Raw genomic sequence first — 20,592 nt, 5'->3', positions numbered from 1 at the left:
TTCTGCCATTAATTGGCCTTTTAGCATATATCGGTGATTTTATGTATAGCAAGGGCACAATTTGAAGTGACATTACATGCATTTGATGAAATCAAGCTAATTAATACAGAGAATTCATTTTTTTTTTAGTTTATCATCCTGTGAATTGGATGTCAAGATGGTATAGCTAAAGGCAAGATGTGTTAAACACTGAAGCCTAATCTAAAAACAATTGACATTGATTATCCTGTCAAAGGTAACCAGCCATATTGTTGTAGGACCATTCACTTTAAGTCAAGTGATACCAAATAAAATGTGTGCATTGAGATTAAAGCCTTCACTTTCTGTGTAGATAGAAAACCTGAGGCAGATTTCTCTGATGCTGAATGTTTGACACCTCACCGTGGCAACAGGACTCCAGCATCAGGTTGCTAAGGAAGTCGTGGACTTAAACAGTAATGTTCGATCTGACAGATTTTGTCAAGTCCACAGAAGAACTGTGAAGTTGGCATTTAAATAATGCGGGTCCTATTTGTCTCAAGTCATTCATTCAAAAGATTAATGTATTGTTCTTGTTTAATCTGTTCTTAGCGACAAAGTATGGCCGATTGCCTTCCTATTGACTTTGGAGTGTGAGATAGAAATACCCGTTATGTCACGGCTGACGGAAATCTGATCATTAAAGTATTGTAATTCTGTACAGATCAAAACACCAAAGGTTATCAAGGAGATCAGCCATGATAACTATAGACAACTTCGCTACATAGATGTGTAATGAACTTTAATGTTCAATAGATCAGAATTCTATATAGTATCAGGAAATCAAAGCAAAATACCTAACACATACATAAATAACATATGTCGGACAATAAGATTGGAGATACAGGAGGAACCATTGTCAGGCTTTGTCTAGTGTCTGAAAATATAAAAAAAGATATTCTTCACATAGTCAGAAAACCAATGGGTGGGGGATGAATATAAAGATGTAAAGTCTATGTTTTTTCTAATTTTAAACTACAGGAAGATCATTGAAATAATGAGATTTTTTTTGGTATAGCCAGTACCTAGATAATACTGTTTTGGGGGTTGGCTGTGATTTCACAATTATGTCAGATTTAAAGTTAATGCAATAAAACATATGGAGAAATAGAATGTACATAAATTCCTTTAAAGTTTGTATATATTATTACCACAATATATGTTCTAGAAATGGTTTTGAGGTAAACTTACTTGGTATGATTTAAAAAAATTAATTTGTTGCATATAAAATGTACTAGTGTAATACTTTGCCAAGAAAAAAACAGCTGGCCTTAACATAATTAATAGACAAAAGATTTAAAGTAAAAAAAAAAAAATCATTCCCTAGCCATAGGTCTGTATATTGATACTTGTAATTTCAATGTTATTCAGATATTGGTTTGTCACAGCCTTTGTTAATAAAGTTTTGAACTGATGATTTATGAGGTTTCCTTTTCATCTTGTGTCAAAAGATGACTTAAAAAAAATTGCCTGATTTTTTTTTCTGCTTCAAAGTTTTGTGTTCAAATTTGAGTTTTACACAACACTTGTAAGTTTTCTTTTGCATTTTGCAGGTTGCTGTTTTGTCACATTTTACACAAGGAAAGCAGCACTAGATGCACAGAATGCATTACACAATATCAAAACAATGAGTGGGGTGAGTACTAGTTTATACAGAACCAGTCAATGCTTTACTTAATATCAAAACAATGAGTGGGGTGAGTACTAGTTTATACAGAACCAGTCAATGCTTTACTTAATATCAAAACAATGAGTGGGGTGAGTACTAGTTTATACAGAACCAGTCAATGCTTTACACAATATCAAAACAATGAGTAGGGTGAGTACTAGTTTATACAGAACCAGTCAATGCTTAACAGATATATAGTTTATATAGAACCAGTCAATGCTTAACACATATATAGTTTGTACAGAACCAGTCAATGCTTTACACATCTGTAGTATATATAGAAGCAGTCAAGTTACTTATTACAGTAGAAAATATGGTGTTGATTGAGTCGGGGAAAACAGATGAAATTGGAAGTATTTTGCTATTTTTTTTCTTTTTGAATCATAAATTTAAAAGGTGTTCTAAAAGAGATGTAGTCTGTTACAAATCTGAAACAAAACCAATTGAAAAAAGGCAGCATTGGTGAAATTGTTAAGATACAACAAGATTAGTATTGAAGATGCTCATGTTTGACATCTTATAATGTTAAAGAGATTCTAATAATATAAAGTGTTAAAAAATAATGTGATCTTCTTAATAATATTGAAAACAGCAGCGTAATCATTCAAAGTAGGAAAAAAAACTATGATGATGAGGTATTGAAGTTACGTTTGGTTGCTGTGAGTATAAAGTTAATGATGGGGGAAATGGATGGAGAGAGCTTGTCACAACAGTGTTAATTGAAAACTCTTTCCTATAGAAGACTTGTCCTTCTATTGTTCAGGGCTGTTAATGTGCGACATTGAGAACCGAACACTCATTGAGAGGTTTTACCATCAGGGGACTTAGAGATGTCACTCTGTAGAAATTAGAGATATAGAGCTGTCAAACAGAATTATGATTTTGTCACCAGGAATTATTTTTACGGGAAAAATGAAGTGAAATGTCCCATTTTTAAAGCAATAATATTTATTGTGTTTATCAGCCTTGGGATTGTTCCGGAGAAGTTACGGATTAATTCGATGAAGACATTTATCTCACCCTCACGATTTCTACAGGAAAAACACAGATATTGATCACGTTGACGAGTAGAAAGCCTGCTGACATTTTCTCTGACTGTTGGTGGTACATTGGCTGTTAATGAGAGATTACATGGTCATTTTCTTAGGATGTTGTTAATCATATATCAATTTTACTCCCACATTATTTACACAGACTAGCCATATATCTGTTATAATCATGTTAGAGATAAGGACAGCTTTAAGGAGCAAACCTTTTACAACTGCATTACTGAAAAAAAAAACACTAAGCCATATTCACCCAAATAAACAACCTCAAAGCCATTACTTCAGTGACATAAACAATACCCAATATTTATCATGTTTATTGTCTCTAGGCATGGAAGGGAGTTAGGTGTCATGGTGGGTAGCTACTTTATAATTGACAGAGAGTAGGTTAAGTTTCTGCATCTTTACTGAGGTGCATGGATTGAGGTTTTAACTGATGTTGAATGAGTAAAATGAGGTTTCTACTGACTACTGGGACTGACTCAACTTCACAAGTCTGAGTGATCTGTAAGAACCACTTATCACTTGTCCAACTCAACTGATACTTATGTATGTTGGCCAACTTAATTGGTCCCCATGTGTTACCTACATGTAATATAATTGGTCCCCATGTGTTTGCCCAACTTAACTGGTCCCCATGTGTCACCCAACTTAACTGGTCCCCAAATTATTGCCCAACTTAACTGGTCCCCATATGTTTGCCCAAATTAAATGAGCCCCATGTGTTTACCCAACTTAACTGATCCCCAAATGTCACCTAATATAATTGGTCCCCATGTGTCACCTAACTAATTGGTCTCCATGTGTATGGACAGCCTAACTGATCACCACATGTTACCTAAATTAACCAGTCCACATGTGTCATCCATCTTAACTGGTCCCCATGCAACTCAACTGGTCACCTGTTTGCTGAACTCAACTGGTTCCCATGAGTTGATCAGTGAAACTGACTCCCAGTGGCTGTTCTTCTTTATGAGTTAAGAAGCTGTGTTTCTCAGTAGAGGTAGTTGTCTGTCAATATTCTATGTTTATAAAAATATTCAGAAGATGGCTTGATTAATTGGACCTTCCATGCTTCTTTCTCAGATGTTTTATAGTCAATGTTATTGTTCTAAGCCAAATTGGACAAAAATGATCTAAGGAAGAAATCAATGGCAAATCGGAGTTAATCTGTCAGACCTGTCATATGCTAACACCGGCAAATTATTGGCTTGTTAAGCTGGGAACTCCATAGCAGTGTTATATGGTCTAATATATCTGACACTCACACATTCCTAGTCAATTTTATAGCTTTCTATGTTCTAGTAACTTAACATTGTCAAGACATTAATTTGTGTAGCTCTTATACATGACTTCAAAGTTTTGTTTTGATGATATAAATATTTTTAAGAAACCTCACAATAAATGGTCATAGATTTACAGTAACATGTTCATGGATGAAAAAGAGTTATTAAGTTGTTCACCTCAAACTGAATAGACCAATCTTATCGATGGAACTCGTTTTTTGCGATGGATATTTCGAAATGATTGTTCTCTGGAGAAGAGTTAAATGTGCCGGTAGTTGGTGAGGTTAACTTTGGTGAATAGTTCAAAGTTTTAAGTAAAGAAAGTAGGTATTACAAATTGAAAACAAAGGGATGATTTAAGCAAAAATCTCCCTTCTGCTAGGAATGCCATCACAATATGATTATCCATTCCTGCAGTAGTAGTCACGGTAAACCATACATATAATGGAGCAGGAAGAATGCAGTTCCTCTACAAGTTGTTTTAGGTTTGGTAAATAGGTAATACACAGCTTCTGTTTGATATTGGATGATGGCCTCATTGTGACATGATGGGGATTCCTCAGTCAGTTTATATTATCGGGGAATCCATATTGACAGGAGTATATAGCATACTGTACTAGTCACTATGAATTACACAGGTATTCAGACAATTGGAATCTAGGTACATGTACTCATATCTGCAATTGGTGCAAGACAGACATTTTTTGGGCAATGCATTAATTGGGAAGAGTTTTCATTTTATTCCATCAAATATCTTGGCTGTTAGAGGGTTGTACTAAATAAATTACAGTGTAAAGTGGTGGCATGCAGGATTGTAATTAGGAAAATATCTCTTTTAAATAGAGGGGATTCGTAGTTTCATAATGGTGTTTCCTTTCTGCTAGGAAACAGGAGGACAGAAAGTATGAAACAAATTTGTTTTGCAAATAAATCATACAGATGTTTACAGCATGAATTTTGTTAGATTAATTATTCTATTTCCAAAGTTTAATAAAAATGTGTATGATACATGTAATTTAATAATGATTTTTCTGGATTTATAATGGAAACAATAGGGGAAATATTTAAGTTTACACTAACTTGCACAGCTTGTTGTGAGCAAGTCAGAGAGACATCTCTCTAGATAATTCTCTTTGTGGATGGAGTCCCACATTAGGACTAGTCAAATGTGATGCTTATCCCAACTTGTGGCATTCATTGTTGGAGGAAATCTTTAAGTTTTCCAGGGTGTGTTTCTTATATAAGGGGAATCCATGATTCTAATAGAAAATAGAAAGAGAATCTCTTTTGAATGTGATCCTTCAAAATGAAGTCCTTGAACAAGTGTAGAGGGATTTCCATGATCCCAGGTGGAAGGACAGGTTCTGATTGGAGAGGAAATCCCTAGAATTGTAGTCAATATAGAGGACTGTACTGGGAGTGGTGCTAGAACTCTCTCAGGTTTAGAACCACCACATCTTTCCTATAGAGAGTTATTATTCCCTTCTGTCAATTTAGAGGGGATCCCCGATTTCCTGATAATAAACCCCAAATGAGGATATCCCCTTGCATTGGAATATCCCAGTAGAAAGAGGATCACCAAGGAATTTATTAATTATAGCAGAAACTCTCTGGAAATGACACCAAATGAGGGGGAATCCCAGTCGTTTAGTACCAGACAGGTTTGTAATGTAATGGGTGATTATCCTTTCCTTTCTATGGACATTAATTGTTGTGAATGATGATCAATAATACAGTAGATTGATTGCTGCTTTGCCTGACAAGCTGCTGTAGATCACAATGTGGTCTTCATCCTTCACAAATCACTCGTGTTTTATTGAAGTTAATTATCACCTCGTTAAGTCAGTCCCAGGTAGCAGGTTCTTCAGTTCAAACCAGTGTCATTGACTTAATGCTGTCTCTGTCTCTGAGTGCCTTAGGCTCAGCAAACAGAACAAGAATTTATAGATCTCAGCCAAATGGACAAAATGATCATGTATTCAAACAAATGGACCCAAAATTAAGTAACATTTAGTCAGTCCCTAATAAGCACTTCAGCAGATCCTGCATTAGTTCTCAAACAAAAAGAAATTCTGTAATCAAACAAATTGAAAATTCTCTTATTTAGAAATCAAACTGACCTTGAACGAGTTCTTAACCAGACTTTGAGTGAGTACTTCAATAGGCAGACTTGATTAAGTAAAACCCATCATTAACCTTGAATAAGTACTTAAATAGGCAGACTTTGAAAAGTACTTAAATAGACTTTGAATAAGTACTTAAACCTTAAGTGGATATTTAAACAGACCTTGAATGATTATTTTAATGGCAGACATTACGTAAGTACTTAAACTGGCAGACCTTGAATGAGTACTTATGACCTTGATTGAATACTTAAACAGACCTTGAATGATTTCTTAGATAGGCAGACCTTGAATAAGTACTTAAACAGGCAGAACTTAGATAGGCAGACCTTGAATAAGTACTTAAACGGGCAGATCTTGAATGAGTGCTTATGACCATGATTGAATACTTAAACAGACCTTGAATGAGTACTTATATAGGCAGACCTTGAATAAGTACTTAAACAGGCAGACCTTTCTTTAGAGATTTTACCCAATGTCTTTTGAATTTGAACCACACTCAATCACTCTTGGAGTCACCTGCTTTTAGTAAATGTATGCTTTTAACAGAGTTAAATTTTGTCAACCTAGGAACATAAATCTGTGAAATATTAATCGTATGGAGTGAAAACAAAGTAATTCCGCCTGTGAGTTTTAAGATCTGGGTTTACTGTATTTTACTATTTATGAGATAAAGATTTCATAAATGGTCATTTGGTGTTCAAAACCCAATATTTACATTTCTAAATATTTTTCTTTAAGATTCTTTGCAAATTAGAAGACTGTTCATTTTCTCATGAACTACCATGGATGAGCATGAATATCTGCACTGTTACGTCATAATACCACACTCGATGTCAAAACTATAGTGCAAACTGTTTTGCTTAAAAAAATGACAGTTGAATAGCGTAATTTGTGGCATCTCATCAGAAAAATAATGTAAATATAAGAAATGAATCTAATTTTTGAAAATCCATGAGGTACATGAACTACAACGCTTCACGTCGACATATTTATCATGAAGCACTAACGCACTTCATGAAATATGCTGTCGTGAAGCGTCGTAGTTCATGTCCTCATGAATCTTCAAAAATTAAATTCACTTCTTAAATATCTGTTCAAAGTTCTGTTAGGTCAAGGCTCTACATTAGGTAAAGGTTTTATGTTGGGTCAGAGTTTCATTTCAGATCGAGACTGTATTTTAGGTCAAGGTTATATGTGAGGCCAAGGCTTTATGTCAAGTCTAGGTCATAGTTCATTGCCAAGTAAGAAATGACTTAGTCTATTGCTGTGGACATTTTATTTTGGAAACAAATCTTGTTAAAGAGAATTTTGAGCTCTGTCTTTAAAACCCGTCTTTGATTTTCACTCCTCTTTAGCAATATCTTTAGTTCAATAATTTTGGTTTAACTGATCATTAAGTGCATCATTATTTCAAGTGCGATATTTTGTTTTTCATTCTAGATGCACCATCCCATTCAGATGAAACCAGCAGACAGTGAGAAAAGGAATGGTACGTGTTGATCAGGGTTCTGTACAATGTCTGTTGTGTAAAAAATCATGTTTTATATGACTGTATTGTTATGATTCTCTACAGTGAGGTTTTTTTTTTGTGTGTTAAATCACTCCATGTGGTCTGTAACTGACAGACTTCCTATCTGTACACCTGCCTCATGTAAACAACAACAAAAACTGGTAGTATCCATTGTCAAATCCAATAAAATCAGTCTGGCTGTCAATACCATTACAACATACCTAACCACCTACAGATCTGGGAGAGGGGGACTGACTCAAAGCAACAACAAAAAATTATACAGTATCATCAAAATCAATAAAATCAGTCTAGCTATCAATTCCGTTACAACTGTACCTAACCATGAACAGACCATTGGTGGGGGGGGGGGGGGGGGGGGGGGGGCTACCTCAATTAAAACAACAACAAAACATTTCACAGTATCCAGTCAAAAATCAGTCGGGTGATTTATTCCACTGTACTTATAACCACACAGAGGTCTGGGTTCTGGGGATATAGTAATTTACAATGTAAGATGGTGGCCTTAATTATTGATGATAGATCACCATTTATCAATCATGGAAACAAATTAAATTCAACACACCTTTCTATCAAAACTTTAAGTAGGATATCTGTTACACACAGCTGTCAATTTGTGTTTATTACTAAGAGAATGATAAATAAATAATAAACATGTGGGAAAATGTCCATGTTTTCCCTTCAAACTTGGAAAAAAAAGATTTCACAAAGGAAAGGTTCAGATAAAAGGCAGATCTCAGATCCATATTGGTAACCAACATGCATATTTTAAAGCCTGTTCCTAATTAAGACCACAGAGAGAATTTACTTAGCAGAAAATTTCATATAGTAGACAAAAGCAGATAACCGGTAACTTGATTGTACATACAAAATCTTAGGTGAGCATTCATGAGAAGATTTCTTAAGACATCAGTTGACTGCATTTAAGGCACCAAAGTAATAAATAATTTACATAATTACTCATTTGTTCATAATCAACAAGTATTGGTTCCTGTATAGTCCAACCTTGATAAATCAACCACAGTGGGGCTGTCAGGGAGATATAGATTTTCAAACACAGTGGGGCTGTCAGGGAGATATTTATAGATTCTGTTGAGTGAAATTCTTGTTTTTAACCTGCAACAATAATTGAGATGATCCCTAGTTGTGAAGGGAGATTTATCAATACCTACTCATTAGTGATATGAGATTTAAGCAATAATAAGTGGTTTTTGATTTTAAGTAAAATTATTTGTCAAGGTCAGCTTTAGAATTCATTTTCAGACCATTTTTCTATATATTAAGTATGTGTCTTGCATATACTGTATTTGCGTTTATTAAGACTAGAGCATTGGTGCATGTATATATTTTACAATAAATATTTCAAACTCCTTGTTCTTTTGTTTGTAGAGGAAAGGAAATTATTTGTCGGGATGATTTCCAAGAAGTGCTCGGAGAGTGATGTTAAAATGATGTTTGCTCCATTTGGTTCAATAGAGGACTGCACGATATTGAGGGATCAGAACGGACAGAGTCGAGGTTATCTATTTATAGTAACAGTCAGAGTGTTCTCTCATAATGTACACTAAGTGTATAAGATACATGGTAGAGTTTAATTTATTATATAGATACTGTATACAGGGAAATTTTCGCCCTCGTTTTATTTTTGCCCCTTTCGCCCTACTCACAGGTGGGTGAATTTAAAATGGAGAGAATTCAAAGAACACAGCATAATTTTTTAAACAGAACTGTAACTGGTCGAATTTAAAATGGGGCAAGATTGAACGCAAGTGTGAAAGGGGGAAAATAACATGGGGCAGAATTATCCCTGTGTACAGTACCCTCTGCAGTGGAGGGATATAGAGGGGACTACATGTTTCAAGAGGAAAGATTTACTTTACACTGACAAATGTTGACAACAAAAAGCTTCTGAAGAAAATGTTAAAATATTAACAGAACTGAAACCTCCACCATTCCTCTAATCGGTAGTTTATTTTACCTGTTTCAGGATGTGCTTTTGTAACGTATGCCAATAGACAGTCTGCTCTGAATGCCATAAAGAACATGCATCACTCACAGACCATGGAGGTAAGAAAAGAACTGCAGAGAGTAGATCTCCCTTTATGACACCAATATATATCCACAAAGAAACACTGTGTGGAATGTGGTTCTTGGTTTGTCTATATATATATTGTATGCCCAGGAACTTTTTAAGAGTCCATATATTTAGACATGCTCATTTCTTTATGTTTGATCCAGGTGAAACATCAAATTGGATTTTCCACATAGGAATTAAAAACATGACATAAATTTTGGGGTTATCAGGTTTACAAGATTTTGTTGACATCCGTTTTAAGTAGAATTGGAATCTGTGAGCTGTGTACTGAATAGATATTAATTTCAATGCAGTGCCAGTCCTTAATGACATCATTTAAATTTGTTTCAAAGTTTGCCCAATAATATCTCGCATTGAACTGTGGTTTATCACTGACTCGTAAATCAATACTAATGATAGAGAACTAATGATAGTGAACTATCTCTTTCAGGGGTGTTCATCACCTATTGTTGTGAAGTTTGCAGATACACAGAAAGAAAAGGAAGCGAAAAAAATACAACAAATAAATCAAAATCTCTGGAACATATCAGCAGGGGGTGTGGCTGGCTTCTCCCCCCAATATATCACAGTAAGTATACAGAAGGGGAGGGGCACCTCCCCCAATATGTCACAGTAAGTATAGAAAGGGAACACCCCCCCCCAAATATATCATAAACAGGAGGGGCATCTTCTCCCCCAATATGTCACAGTAAGTATACAGAAGGGAATGGGGGTATCTTGTTCCCCAATATATCAAAGTAAGTAAACAGAAGGGAAGAGGAGGGTATCTTGTTCCCCAGTATGTCACGGTAAGTATACAGAGGAAGGGACCCCCCCCCCCCCCCCCCCCCCCCAAATATATCATTAAGATGAGGGGCACCCTCTCAACCCAATATATCACAGTAAGTATACAGAGGGAGGGAGTGCCTCCCTATATTTCAATTCATCCTCCAGTAAGTGTACAGGGGGCACCTTCTCTCTCCCCACCCACCCACTGTATTACACAGGGAAAGAGGTGTCCTCACCCATTACATTTCTGATGATGTGTATGCACAAAGATCATTGACAGAGGATTTGGGGTATATAATTTCAGAGGATGTAATTAAGATAGGGTCAGCAGTGTGAGGCTTCTTTTAATGAGAATGGTTTTATTTTAGATGTTTGTAGGACAGGGTAAACGTCTGTGAATTTGATAGTAAATCTGACCATGTTAGTTGGTAGACATATCTTGGTGTAGGCCCTGTTGTTCCGTTTTTTGTTAATTCTCAGTATGGTGTAGACAATGTTTTATGTAACATTGTTGTAGTAAATTGACTGTGCATTATTTGAGATTGTTAGATTACAGACGTATTATAATGGGGGATTACAGACGTATTATAATGGGGAACTTCCTCTCTGAGGTTTTTTTGTCTGACCTTCAACTTCAGATAATTGTTGGCTCTTAAATAAAGGTTGATAATTGAAACTTGTGTAGGAATGCTAGTGTTTTAGATTGCAGGTTACAGGTACATCAGAGGATGAAGGAAGTCATTTTAGAAACAGTCGTTCTGATATCATCAAACATGACTTCTACAGAAGTAGGTGGGGCATAAGAAGAATCACTCAGGCGTGTCTTGGTGACTGATTCTGTTTGATATAAAAAGTTATCTACTTCCTGAGATTTTTATCTGCATTTGTACTGTAGTCATTATATCTGCTGTTTCATCAGCAATTTTCCATAATATTTTTTTTTTAATGTCGGTATCAAAAAGTGTGATCATTTGCAAAATCACACATTTGTAAATGACGGATATAAAGAGGAATGTGAAGTAGGGCTGTCAGAATATTAATGTTGGAGACGTGCCTTATAGAGACATAGGTTATTGTATATCACATGTAGGCCATTGGCATACTGTTTGATTCTATGCCTCGAGTAAAAATTAACACCATGTTTTTGTGTGTATTGTGGAGGGGGGGGGGGGGGGTAACAATTACTCTCCACTGTGAGGAGAGGATCCCTTTGTTGGGACTTTGTTCCATTTCACTACTGACTTTGTATAAAATCCAGTTATTTTTGAAGTTACATGAAAAGCTCTCTAAACACTGAGAACATTTGATACAGCTGCAGTTTCTTGGATTTTTTTTTCTTTCTACAATTTTCTAAAAGCCCTGGTTTCCATGTAATCTGTATTAGAACGTGGTCCTGCAGTGCAGCATCAATAAAAAGAAGACATCTGCCTGAATACAACAGGGATGGCTAAAAAACTTCTAAACCAGTCCCCTGTTGTTTAATGCTTCAGAGTGCATGAAGCCGCTCCTTTGAGAGATTGAAATTCAGTTGCTTAAGTAGAAAATATTTTATCTGAGATTTGGTTCACTGAAAGCTTGTGATCCTGCAGAGTTTACGATCATCTTAATCATGAAGAATCTTAAGTTTGTTTTGTCTAATTCAGGGACAAAGTCCATGTAATTACCTATAGTTCAGTGATATGATATATTGGTATGTTCAAAATGATAAAAGACTTGAAAAACAGTCAGCTATGATGGACAAAAAAATTCAGTATCATTTTACACTTCCTGTAAACAAATGCTGATTAAAGATTTTGTGAAGAGATTACTCTTCAATGTGTTAAATTTGTTACTAAATGAAAAATTTTTTTATAAACATTGTCATTGTTGTAAACATGGTAGATGAATAAATGTAAATTTATCTGAGACTGATAAGTTAATATTTGTGTTTTATCAACCAATAAAAATATGTCTTACTTTTTGTTTTTGTTTTCTTAATTCTAGTTGTTACAACAGGCAGCAATGGCTGGAAATCTGGGACTCCTCAACACAGGAAATCTAGGTAAGCTGCCCCCTGGTGGTAGAAAATGTGCCATCTTTTGCAGGTTATAGTTTACACTAGGTCATGGCTTAGTGACCTACTGAAAAAAGAAAAAGAAATTAGCAGACAAGTAGCCGTTACTTATCAAAGAATGTCCAAGGGTCAAACTTGTTAGGTATTTAAAAAAAAAAAAGACCTTCTGTTTGTGGCTATGTCTTGGTTTTTGTTTCCCTATGAACATGACTGCATTGTGTGATATAAAAAATGTCAAACTAATTTATATAGACCAACTAAAGCACTGATGTCTTGAAGTAGAGCTTCCAAGTTTGAGACTCAGGCATGCCTTAATGAGACCTGAATTACAGTATTAATTATTAACATTCCAAATGCTAGGAAACATTTTGCATGATGTATACTGCCATTATGAAAAAAAAAATACTTGTGCATAGAAGACCATTTATTGATGTTATGAAATTGGAAGGAGAGATGAATACAGAAAATTCAAAAATTGTTTGATGCTAATTTACTGTATGAATTGTTAGCTATGTATTTTTACAATGTTTAACTGTCATGACATATTGGTATGAGACACACCTGAATGGGGTATAACAAGTATGTGGCGTGATTTCAGCGTCGCCCACCGGCGGTACTAATCCCCTCGCTGTTCAGCAGTTACTGTTGGCAGCAGCGAATGCGGCAGCATCCGGGAATAATACAGGTATATGTTACCATGGTAACTGTTGCTTGTAGCCTCTCTCTGGTGTTTTAGCTGTAGTGGTCGGGAATGTCCAAATCAAGGTCAGAGAAAGGAGTCAAAGTTACTCTCGTTTTCATGCAAAGAAACAACATTAAACGATGAACATTTCTAAATTCTGATTGTTATTTGCAATAGAATATTAAGTTTTTATTTAAAAAATAAGTTTTTTTATTTATTATTTTTTGTGTGTGTGAATACAATGCTCTTAAGCAGAACTAAGTCAAACTTTAAATGGTAATTAATGTAATGATATCTGAAATTGAAAAGTAATGTATCACTTTCCCAGTATAGATTTTATTTCTTAGTTTCTAATTATGAGATGAGACCATTTGATTTGGACATCCTTAATTCTGTGATTTTTTTTTTCTATATTGTTTTTTCCTAAAATGTTTCTGATGGTGAAGAGGCTCTCAAAATCTTGGTGGACAGTTTTCTTCTTTTAATTGGGATGTTGGTTTTGCTAAGACTTAACAATGGGAACCATCTTCTTTGTGTAATTGTTACAAATTGTCATATTGCTTAAGAGGGATGCACTTCCATACTGAGTCTGTCTAAGTCAAACATTGATGCGGCTAGTATCCTCTCTGATTTCAAATGAAAAAATTGATACATATTCCATTTCTGGGGGGGGGGGGGGGGGGTCTATTTTTAAAGAGGAAGAAGATGCAGGACAGATACCATTGCCCATGTTCTTTTGACAGCACAAATGGCCCTGGTCTGGTGGTTATTGTTTGTTGGAAGTTTGGGTCATATCTGTAAATGATTAAGGGCTTTACTAGTTGTATCATTGCTATTACCATTGCTGTTTACTATGATTGCCTTTAGAATATTTTTACTTCAAAAGAAATATTGCTCCAGATATTTTCCCAGCTTTTTCTTTATCCTATCAACCTGGTATTGCCCTGACCTTTTAATCTGATATTGCCTTGGCCTGTTAATCTGATATTGCCCTGACCTGTTAATCTGATATTGCATGGACTTGTTAATCTGATATTGCACTGCCCTGATACTGTTATGTCCTGTTATTCAGATATTGTCCTACATATTTTACTTAGCACAAGATAATTGAGCAATCATCCCCCCTTTCCCATCTTCTTTATTTTTAATTCCATTTTTCTGAAGAAGTTTTGCTCACTTCTATTAGAATTTTACTCATTTGGAATAAATATTGATTCTTGAATATATTTTGGAATCTCCCTCTTGAATTCAAAAGCTTAGCCTTGAGGTTGTTTTGCTTTTGGAGGTAGTATTGTAACTAAAGGTTTTTGTTTATTTTACTTCTGGAATTCCAGATAGTGCTCTGTTTGAATTTATTTACCCTGTTAGAAATAGTATTGTCCACTTGAAGTTTGTTTGCCCTTTCATAATTAGTTTTTTGCCCTGTTTGTAGTGTATTTGCCCCCTTTCTAAGTGATATTGCTGTGCTTGCATTTATTTTGTCCTTATGATATTGGTCAGTATATATTGTGGTAGGATTACATTGTAATATATTGATATAATTAACATCATATTTGCTGTGTATAGGCGAGTGACACTATGTGCTAGTTTTGACCTATCATATAGAACATGTATATCCTCATATACTTGGCTGTATATGACCTATTTTTCTAAGCTTCAAGCATATATACCTATACTTGCCATTAACAGGATTGGAGTGAAATTTTAATGTTGTTTTAAATTTGGTAGATGGTGATTGTAAACCAATATCTTTGCTTTTTCTTCTTTTTTGTGAAATGGTGTGTGTATTTTTTACATTATTTATTGTATTTTTACTCCTGTAAAATTTTATTTTGATGTGTAAATTAAGTATTTTTATGCAATATTACCTACATAATGGAATTTGACAGATGTATTTGTGGATAGAAATGTTGAATCAGTGATGGCTTAATTCCATCAACAGGGCTTCTAGCGGCCCTTGCCGCACTCCAAACCAACAACAGTGGGGGGAATATGTCATCTCCCTGTCAAACGCCAACCAGTGCTAGTAATTCATGTGGATCAGGTACTCCGTACAGCAGATAATGCTAAGTTGGGCTTACTGTAAAAACCTCAGATCAACTCTGTACACAGTCAAATTTTACTTGTGAGAAAAAAAAAAGTTGTAAAAGCAAAGAATATTTTTTAAATGGATCTATATACCTAAGGTTAAAAAAAAAATAGAAAGCTCTTAACTTACATTGTTAACTTTTAGAAGTTTTCTGGCTTGTAATGTTAGGGCATTGTTGCCCTTTGAAGCCTAGGAATGACTAAGATATACAGAGTTGACTGTAGTCTTATTTTTGTCTGATACAGTAAGGCCATTACTTCTTCTCTCCTTGTTAATGCTAGCTGTACTTTTTCCTGGCTTTTGTTATATTTATTTTTTTCTTTTTGCATGCATATATCTTGTTTTCTTTGCATTATATTTTTTTTTGCCAAAACAGTTGTCCTTTGCAAACATGTTAGATGTGTAGATAGCTACATTTATTGTGATAAGTGCAGTTTGATTGAAATAGCACTGGGCCTCTGTTTGTATTTGAGCACACTTCACACTTTACCTTGTATTTTTTTACTTGCCGATTAAATTTTGCATGTGAATCTTCTGTACTGTTAGTCTCTATGACCTTTGTTTTATGAGCACTGTTTAGTTTGGGTAGAATCCCAGTGTATCTCTTTCACCATTTTGTTTGATGTTAGACATGTACACCTTTTTAGTACTTCACCAAAATGTCTTATTTAAAGTTTTCAAGGGAAGGGAATTAAGAGAACTTTAAATTTATGTTTTTCTAAACACAGTATTTACAACTCTTGACTAGGCATTCCTTCTTTTGATTTGTATCTGCATAAACTATTCAGAAGGTACATAGATTAGGAAAACAAAATTGCACATCCACATATTTTTTTCCCCAAACACCCTTTCTTTCTTGCATGTGATTTTTTTCTCTTCTTTCTATCCAATGTACATAAAACATTTCTAAATGGAAAACCGTAACTCATTTGTGGCATAATTTATTCTACTTTATTTATTTGAATCTCTGCATTTATGTATGCATGTTTATGATATATATGATTTTTTTTTTGCATGTAAGCAGTTTGAAGTTGAAAAATTAAGAATGCTGTCAATGGAAACACTGTTCTATATATGATATTTTATTTATATGTTGTTATTAACATTCTAACTGTTATGTTAGTAAGCCTCGTCTTCTTGTTGTGTATAACGTAGCTCTCTAGTGACAGGAAGTGTGTCAAGATGGCACTTCCTGTCAGAGTTCACTGCTCTCGTCAACCTTGATAACAAAATCATTATACAGCTCTTTTGATGAGATGGAGGGCCCTAATTTACATTTCCTTTTACCTGATAAACAGACTTTACCTATAAAAATACCTCCTGTTTAACATTTACTATATTAATTAAGGCTTTATATTCATTTAAAGTGTTGACATCTCATGCTTATTTTTGCTTTTTACTCAGAATTGCATTATTTTTTACCTGATAAGCTCTAAAATTGATCTGGGGTTTTGAAATTTAAAAACCAGTGAAAAATTAAGTGCTTTTTGAAAAAAAGTATATGTAGAGAAAACTCTGCAAGGGGCTCCAAATATTGAAGATACATGTATTAAAAGTCCTCTGAATGAGAGGATGCCCTTAATGACTGACACCCCTGACCGGACGTGACTTACCTGTGTGGTCTCTTTTACAGGTGAACCAACATTACCCCTCCAGAACCTACAGGGACTGGCCGCTCTCACCTCAGCCACAGGTAACCCAGGTAAGTCTGAACCAACATTACCCCTCCAGACCCTACAGGGTCTGGCCGCTCTCACCTCAGCCACAGGTAACCCAGGTAAGTTTGAACCAACATTACCCCTACAGAACCTACAGGGACTGGCCACTCTCACCCCAGCCACAGGTAACCCAGGTAAGTGTCAACCAACATTATCCCTCCAGAACCTACAGGGACTGGCCGCTCTCACCTCAGCCACAGGTAACCCAGGTAAGTCTGAACCAACATTACCCCTTCAGAACCTACAGGGACTGGCCACTCTCACCTCAGCCACAGGTAACCAAGGTAAGTGTGAACCGACATTATCCCCCCAGAACCTGCAGAAGCTGGCTTTTCTCACCTCAGCTAAAGGTACAACCCAGGTACATATGACAACCAAAATAAATTTCCACAAAGTTATAACTTTTATACAAGTGATAAGTAAAGCTAAATGTCTCACTAGCTTGATATTTCTGAATCTGTACAAGATCATCATTTGTTTTAAATGCCTTGAGTAATTGTGTCAAATGAGGAACACTGCAGAGTTATAAATAGAAATATTTATGTCTGGTTTATATCACAGAGATCTTCACTAGAATGTCAGAATTTAATAATTCAAAAACGCTCAAATTTTGTGTGTTATTTTTTAGTATGATTTGGTGTACTTGTAATTGCATGTGCAGTTAGCAGAACTCCATTCATCCTTGATAAAATGAACTGGACAGGAAAGTGAGCTCTCTGAGGAGATACGTAACTTGATTAACTTTTGTTTTTCAGCAGCAGGTGGTATTGGTGCTTTGGGAATGCAGAGCATAGCAGCGTTAAATCAAATAGCGGGAGTGACGAATTCCACCTCAGCATCAGGTAAAAGTAGTGACGTTTATCTGATCAGGGTAAAATTAGTCACACAGTGGGCTCTCAAACAAACAATCTCTTTCACTAATTGCCTTTTAACAAGAAAATTATCGAAGAGCTCACTTAATTGAGGGCTGATGTTTAAACCACATACTAATTAAGATGTTTTGCTCTTTTTGTGTGCTTCAGAATTTCACTGTCTATGAAAACAGTGTTCATAAGGACAAAATTAAGATGCTAATTATTGTTTTAAAAATATTTGAAATAAAATAACAAAAATCATGTAGACATTGACACATGCCAGAAGAGGTATGATGATTGGTTTTTAAGAAACTCATGCTGTGAACATATTCTGGAGATTGTTATTCATTTCCTCTCTTACCAAATAGTATGAAGTTGCACTGAGTTGATGAATGCACAACCATCAGATCCTTGTCTGTAAATAAAATCCACAGGTCTGGGACCCTTGGTCCAGGTCTTGGTCAATTAGTCTGGGTCTTGGTCACTTGGTCCAGGTTTAAGATTCTTGATCCAGGGCTGGGTCAATTAGTCCAGGTCTGGGTCACTTGGTCCAGGCCTCGATCACTTGGTCCAGGTCTAAGATACTTGGTCCAGATCTGGGTCACTTGGTCCAGATCTAAGATACTTGGTCTGGATTCGGGTCAATTAGTCCATGTCTTGGTCACTTGGTCCAGACCTCAGTCACTTGTTCCGTTATACATCTTCCACTTGTCTCACATTCACCCTGTGATTACATCATCTCTATTTTTAATTGCATGCAGCTTTTGCTCCGAAGGGAGGACCCCAAGGTGAGCATTTGTCCTAGCATGCACCATTATGTGTGACATTTTCCCAGCATGCATCAGTTAGTCTCTCTGGTGTAGGGAACTTATTTCTAAACATGTTCATGATTTATAGAAAGATTTGTTCTTATGCAAAAGTATATGAACAATATTCTTTTCCCCTAGTTTGTCTTTTGTACATCATTGGTTAAGAGCCCTCTATACACTGCACACTAGAGAGTTCTGATTTTGTGGTGTTTTTATGCAGATAGAGTGATCTGCCCTTTGATCAAGAGTAAGATAAATTGAAATGTAGAGTTTATTACTGAATTTTTGATCTAATCAAGCATTCATAACACTTAAATAGACCAAGATGAATAGATAGAACACTTCATTTGCTGGTATTTTGCCCACTTAAGTAAACAACAGTGATTTATGCTCATCAGTATTTCATTGTCTTTGAACATTTTTCCTGGGGGTAAATGCAAGGCACCCTATGTTGAAATTGTGATAGATAAGCTCATTACTTACACTTTTACACAGTATAATTTTCTTAGTGTCCAAAAAATCTTTTCCTTAAGTGTATAGAGGGTCCTTAAGTTAAAAGAATGTTCCTACTAGTTTATGTGTAGAATTCTAGGAAGTAAACACTATAGATCTGTTTGACACAATTTTTTCTTTTGGATTTTTTGTTACATTGGGTGGTTGTTTCTTCAACAGAAATAAGGCCAGCAATATTTATTCTATAAGTAGTTAAATGAAAGCATAATAAATGTGTTAATAACAGTAAATAAGGACATGGTAGCTTCATAAGAATTGTTTTATAAAATGATCAGGAATACCTGTAGTTGAACTTAGCACAGCTGCTACACACTTCAGTTTGCTGTGTACACATTGTGCTTTGATGACATGGTTTTGTATGATGAATATTCTGTATGAAATGTGTTGTACTGTATTATGATACACCTAGAAATGAAGTGCTGGAATCTCTGTTGTTTTTTTTGTTTTTTTTTGGTCAGAGTTTATGTGGTTAGACAACTTCCAAGAGATTTCAGAGTATTATGACACACCTAGAAATGAAGTGCTGGTATCTCTGTTTTTTATTTTTTTTATTTTTTTTTTTTTTTGTCAGAGATTATGTTGTTAGATGACTTCCAAGAGATATAAGAGTAAAATTCTTGTCCATACCAGAAGAATTTTAGAAGGTCATAATTAGCCAGAGTTGATTATTAGGATTATAGGATACATATACACGTGTATCAGGACACTGAACAAAAGTCATTTAGACAAGGTCAAGGTCACAGGGTTCAGAAGTGTCAAAGTCAGAAGGTCTAGGAAATTCTAGAAGATAAAATTTAGTATTGCCTGAGCATCAGGTTGTCAGGTGTTTTTAGGTCACCTGAGTCACTCAGGTAATCTATTGCTATCTGTTTTTGTCCACTGTTTGCCGTGTGTTAACATTTGAACATTTTCAGCTTGTTCTGTGGAACAGCTGAACCAGTTTCAACCAATTTTGTCAAATAGCATCTGTGCATGAAGGGGAAGAAAAACAAGAGAATTCCATGGTCCCTACCCACCTGGAGCCTGAGTGTAGGGGATAAAACCATAAAAAATAATACAATCTTGAGAAATATTCTTTACTGTGGACATCGAGCAGTCAGTGTATTTGTGTAATTGTGAACCATTTATCCTTTACAGGGTTATTATACTCTGACATGTGACCTTTAAGGCCCTTGGGCCTCTTGTTTTAGTTACTAAAGCTGTTTTAATGTATGTCATTTGTTAAGTTGTCTGACATCTGTCCCGTTAGGATAGTTGTATTTGGTATGAATTGTAGTAAATGACTTTACTATTAGCTAGGTAGCTAGTTCAGTAGTTTTTAGTGAAAGGTTTACAGGT

General features: G+C 35.3%; 1 protein-coding gene across 9 annotated transcripts in view; it reads left to right on the top strand.

Moving 5' to 3' along the window:
* Positions 1 to 20,592, top strand: part of LOC133176341 (CUGBP Elav-like family member 2) — a 54,744-nt gene that overhangs the window by 20,169 nt on the left and 13,983 nt on the right. For 3 of the 9 annotated variants that reach the window (XM_061311472.1, XM_061311467.1, XM_061311469.1), the window contains 10 exons: positions 1,572 to 1,654; positions 7,586 to 7,634; positions 9,063 to 9,191; positions 9,661 to 9,740; positions 10,199 to 10,336; positions 12,520 to 12,577; positions 13,188 to 13,274; positions 15,214 to 15,315; positions 16,994 to 17,062; positions 17,834 to 17,920. In XM_061311472.1, coding sequence (XP_061167456.1) covers positions 1,572 to 1,654; positions 7,586 to 7,634; positions 9,063 to 9,191; positions 9,661 to 9,740; positions 10,199 to 10,336; positions 12,520 to 12,577; positions 13,188 to 13,274; positions 15,214 to 15,315; positions 16,994 to 17,062; positions 17,834 to 17,920 — 882 coding nt within the window. Of the gene's footprint in view, positions 1 to 1,571; positions 1,655 to 1,760; positions 1,777 to 7,585; positions 7,635 to 9,062; positions 9,192 to 9,660; positions 9,741 to 10,198; positions 10,337 to 12,519; positions 12,578 to 13,187; positions 13,275 to 15,213; positions 15,316 to 16,993; positions 17,063 to 17,833; positions 17,921 to 20,592 lie in introns of those variants that run through there. The other 6 variants (XM_061311468.1, XM_061311475.1, XM_061311471.1 and 3 more) reach the window with 6 other exon arrangements.

This window comes from Saccostrea echinata, unplaced genomic scaffold (assembly GCF_033153115.1).
Source record: "Saccostrea echinata isolate AGI-Se365-2 ecotype Australia unplaced genomic scaffold, CSIRO_AGI_Sech_v1 ptg000073l, whole genome shotgun sequence".
Lineage (NCBI taxonomy): Eukaryota > Metazoa > Mollusca > Bivalvia > Ostreida > Ostreidae > Saccostrea > Saccostrea echinata.
Note: the sequence above shows the minus strand (reverse complement) of the source record. Positions and strands in the feature narration are given on the sequence as shown.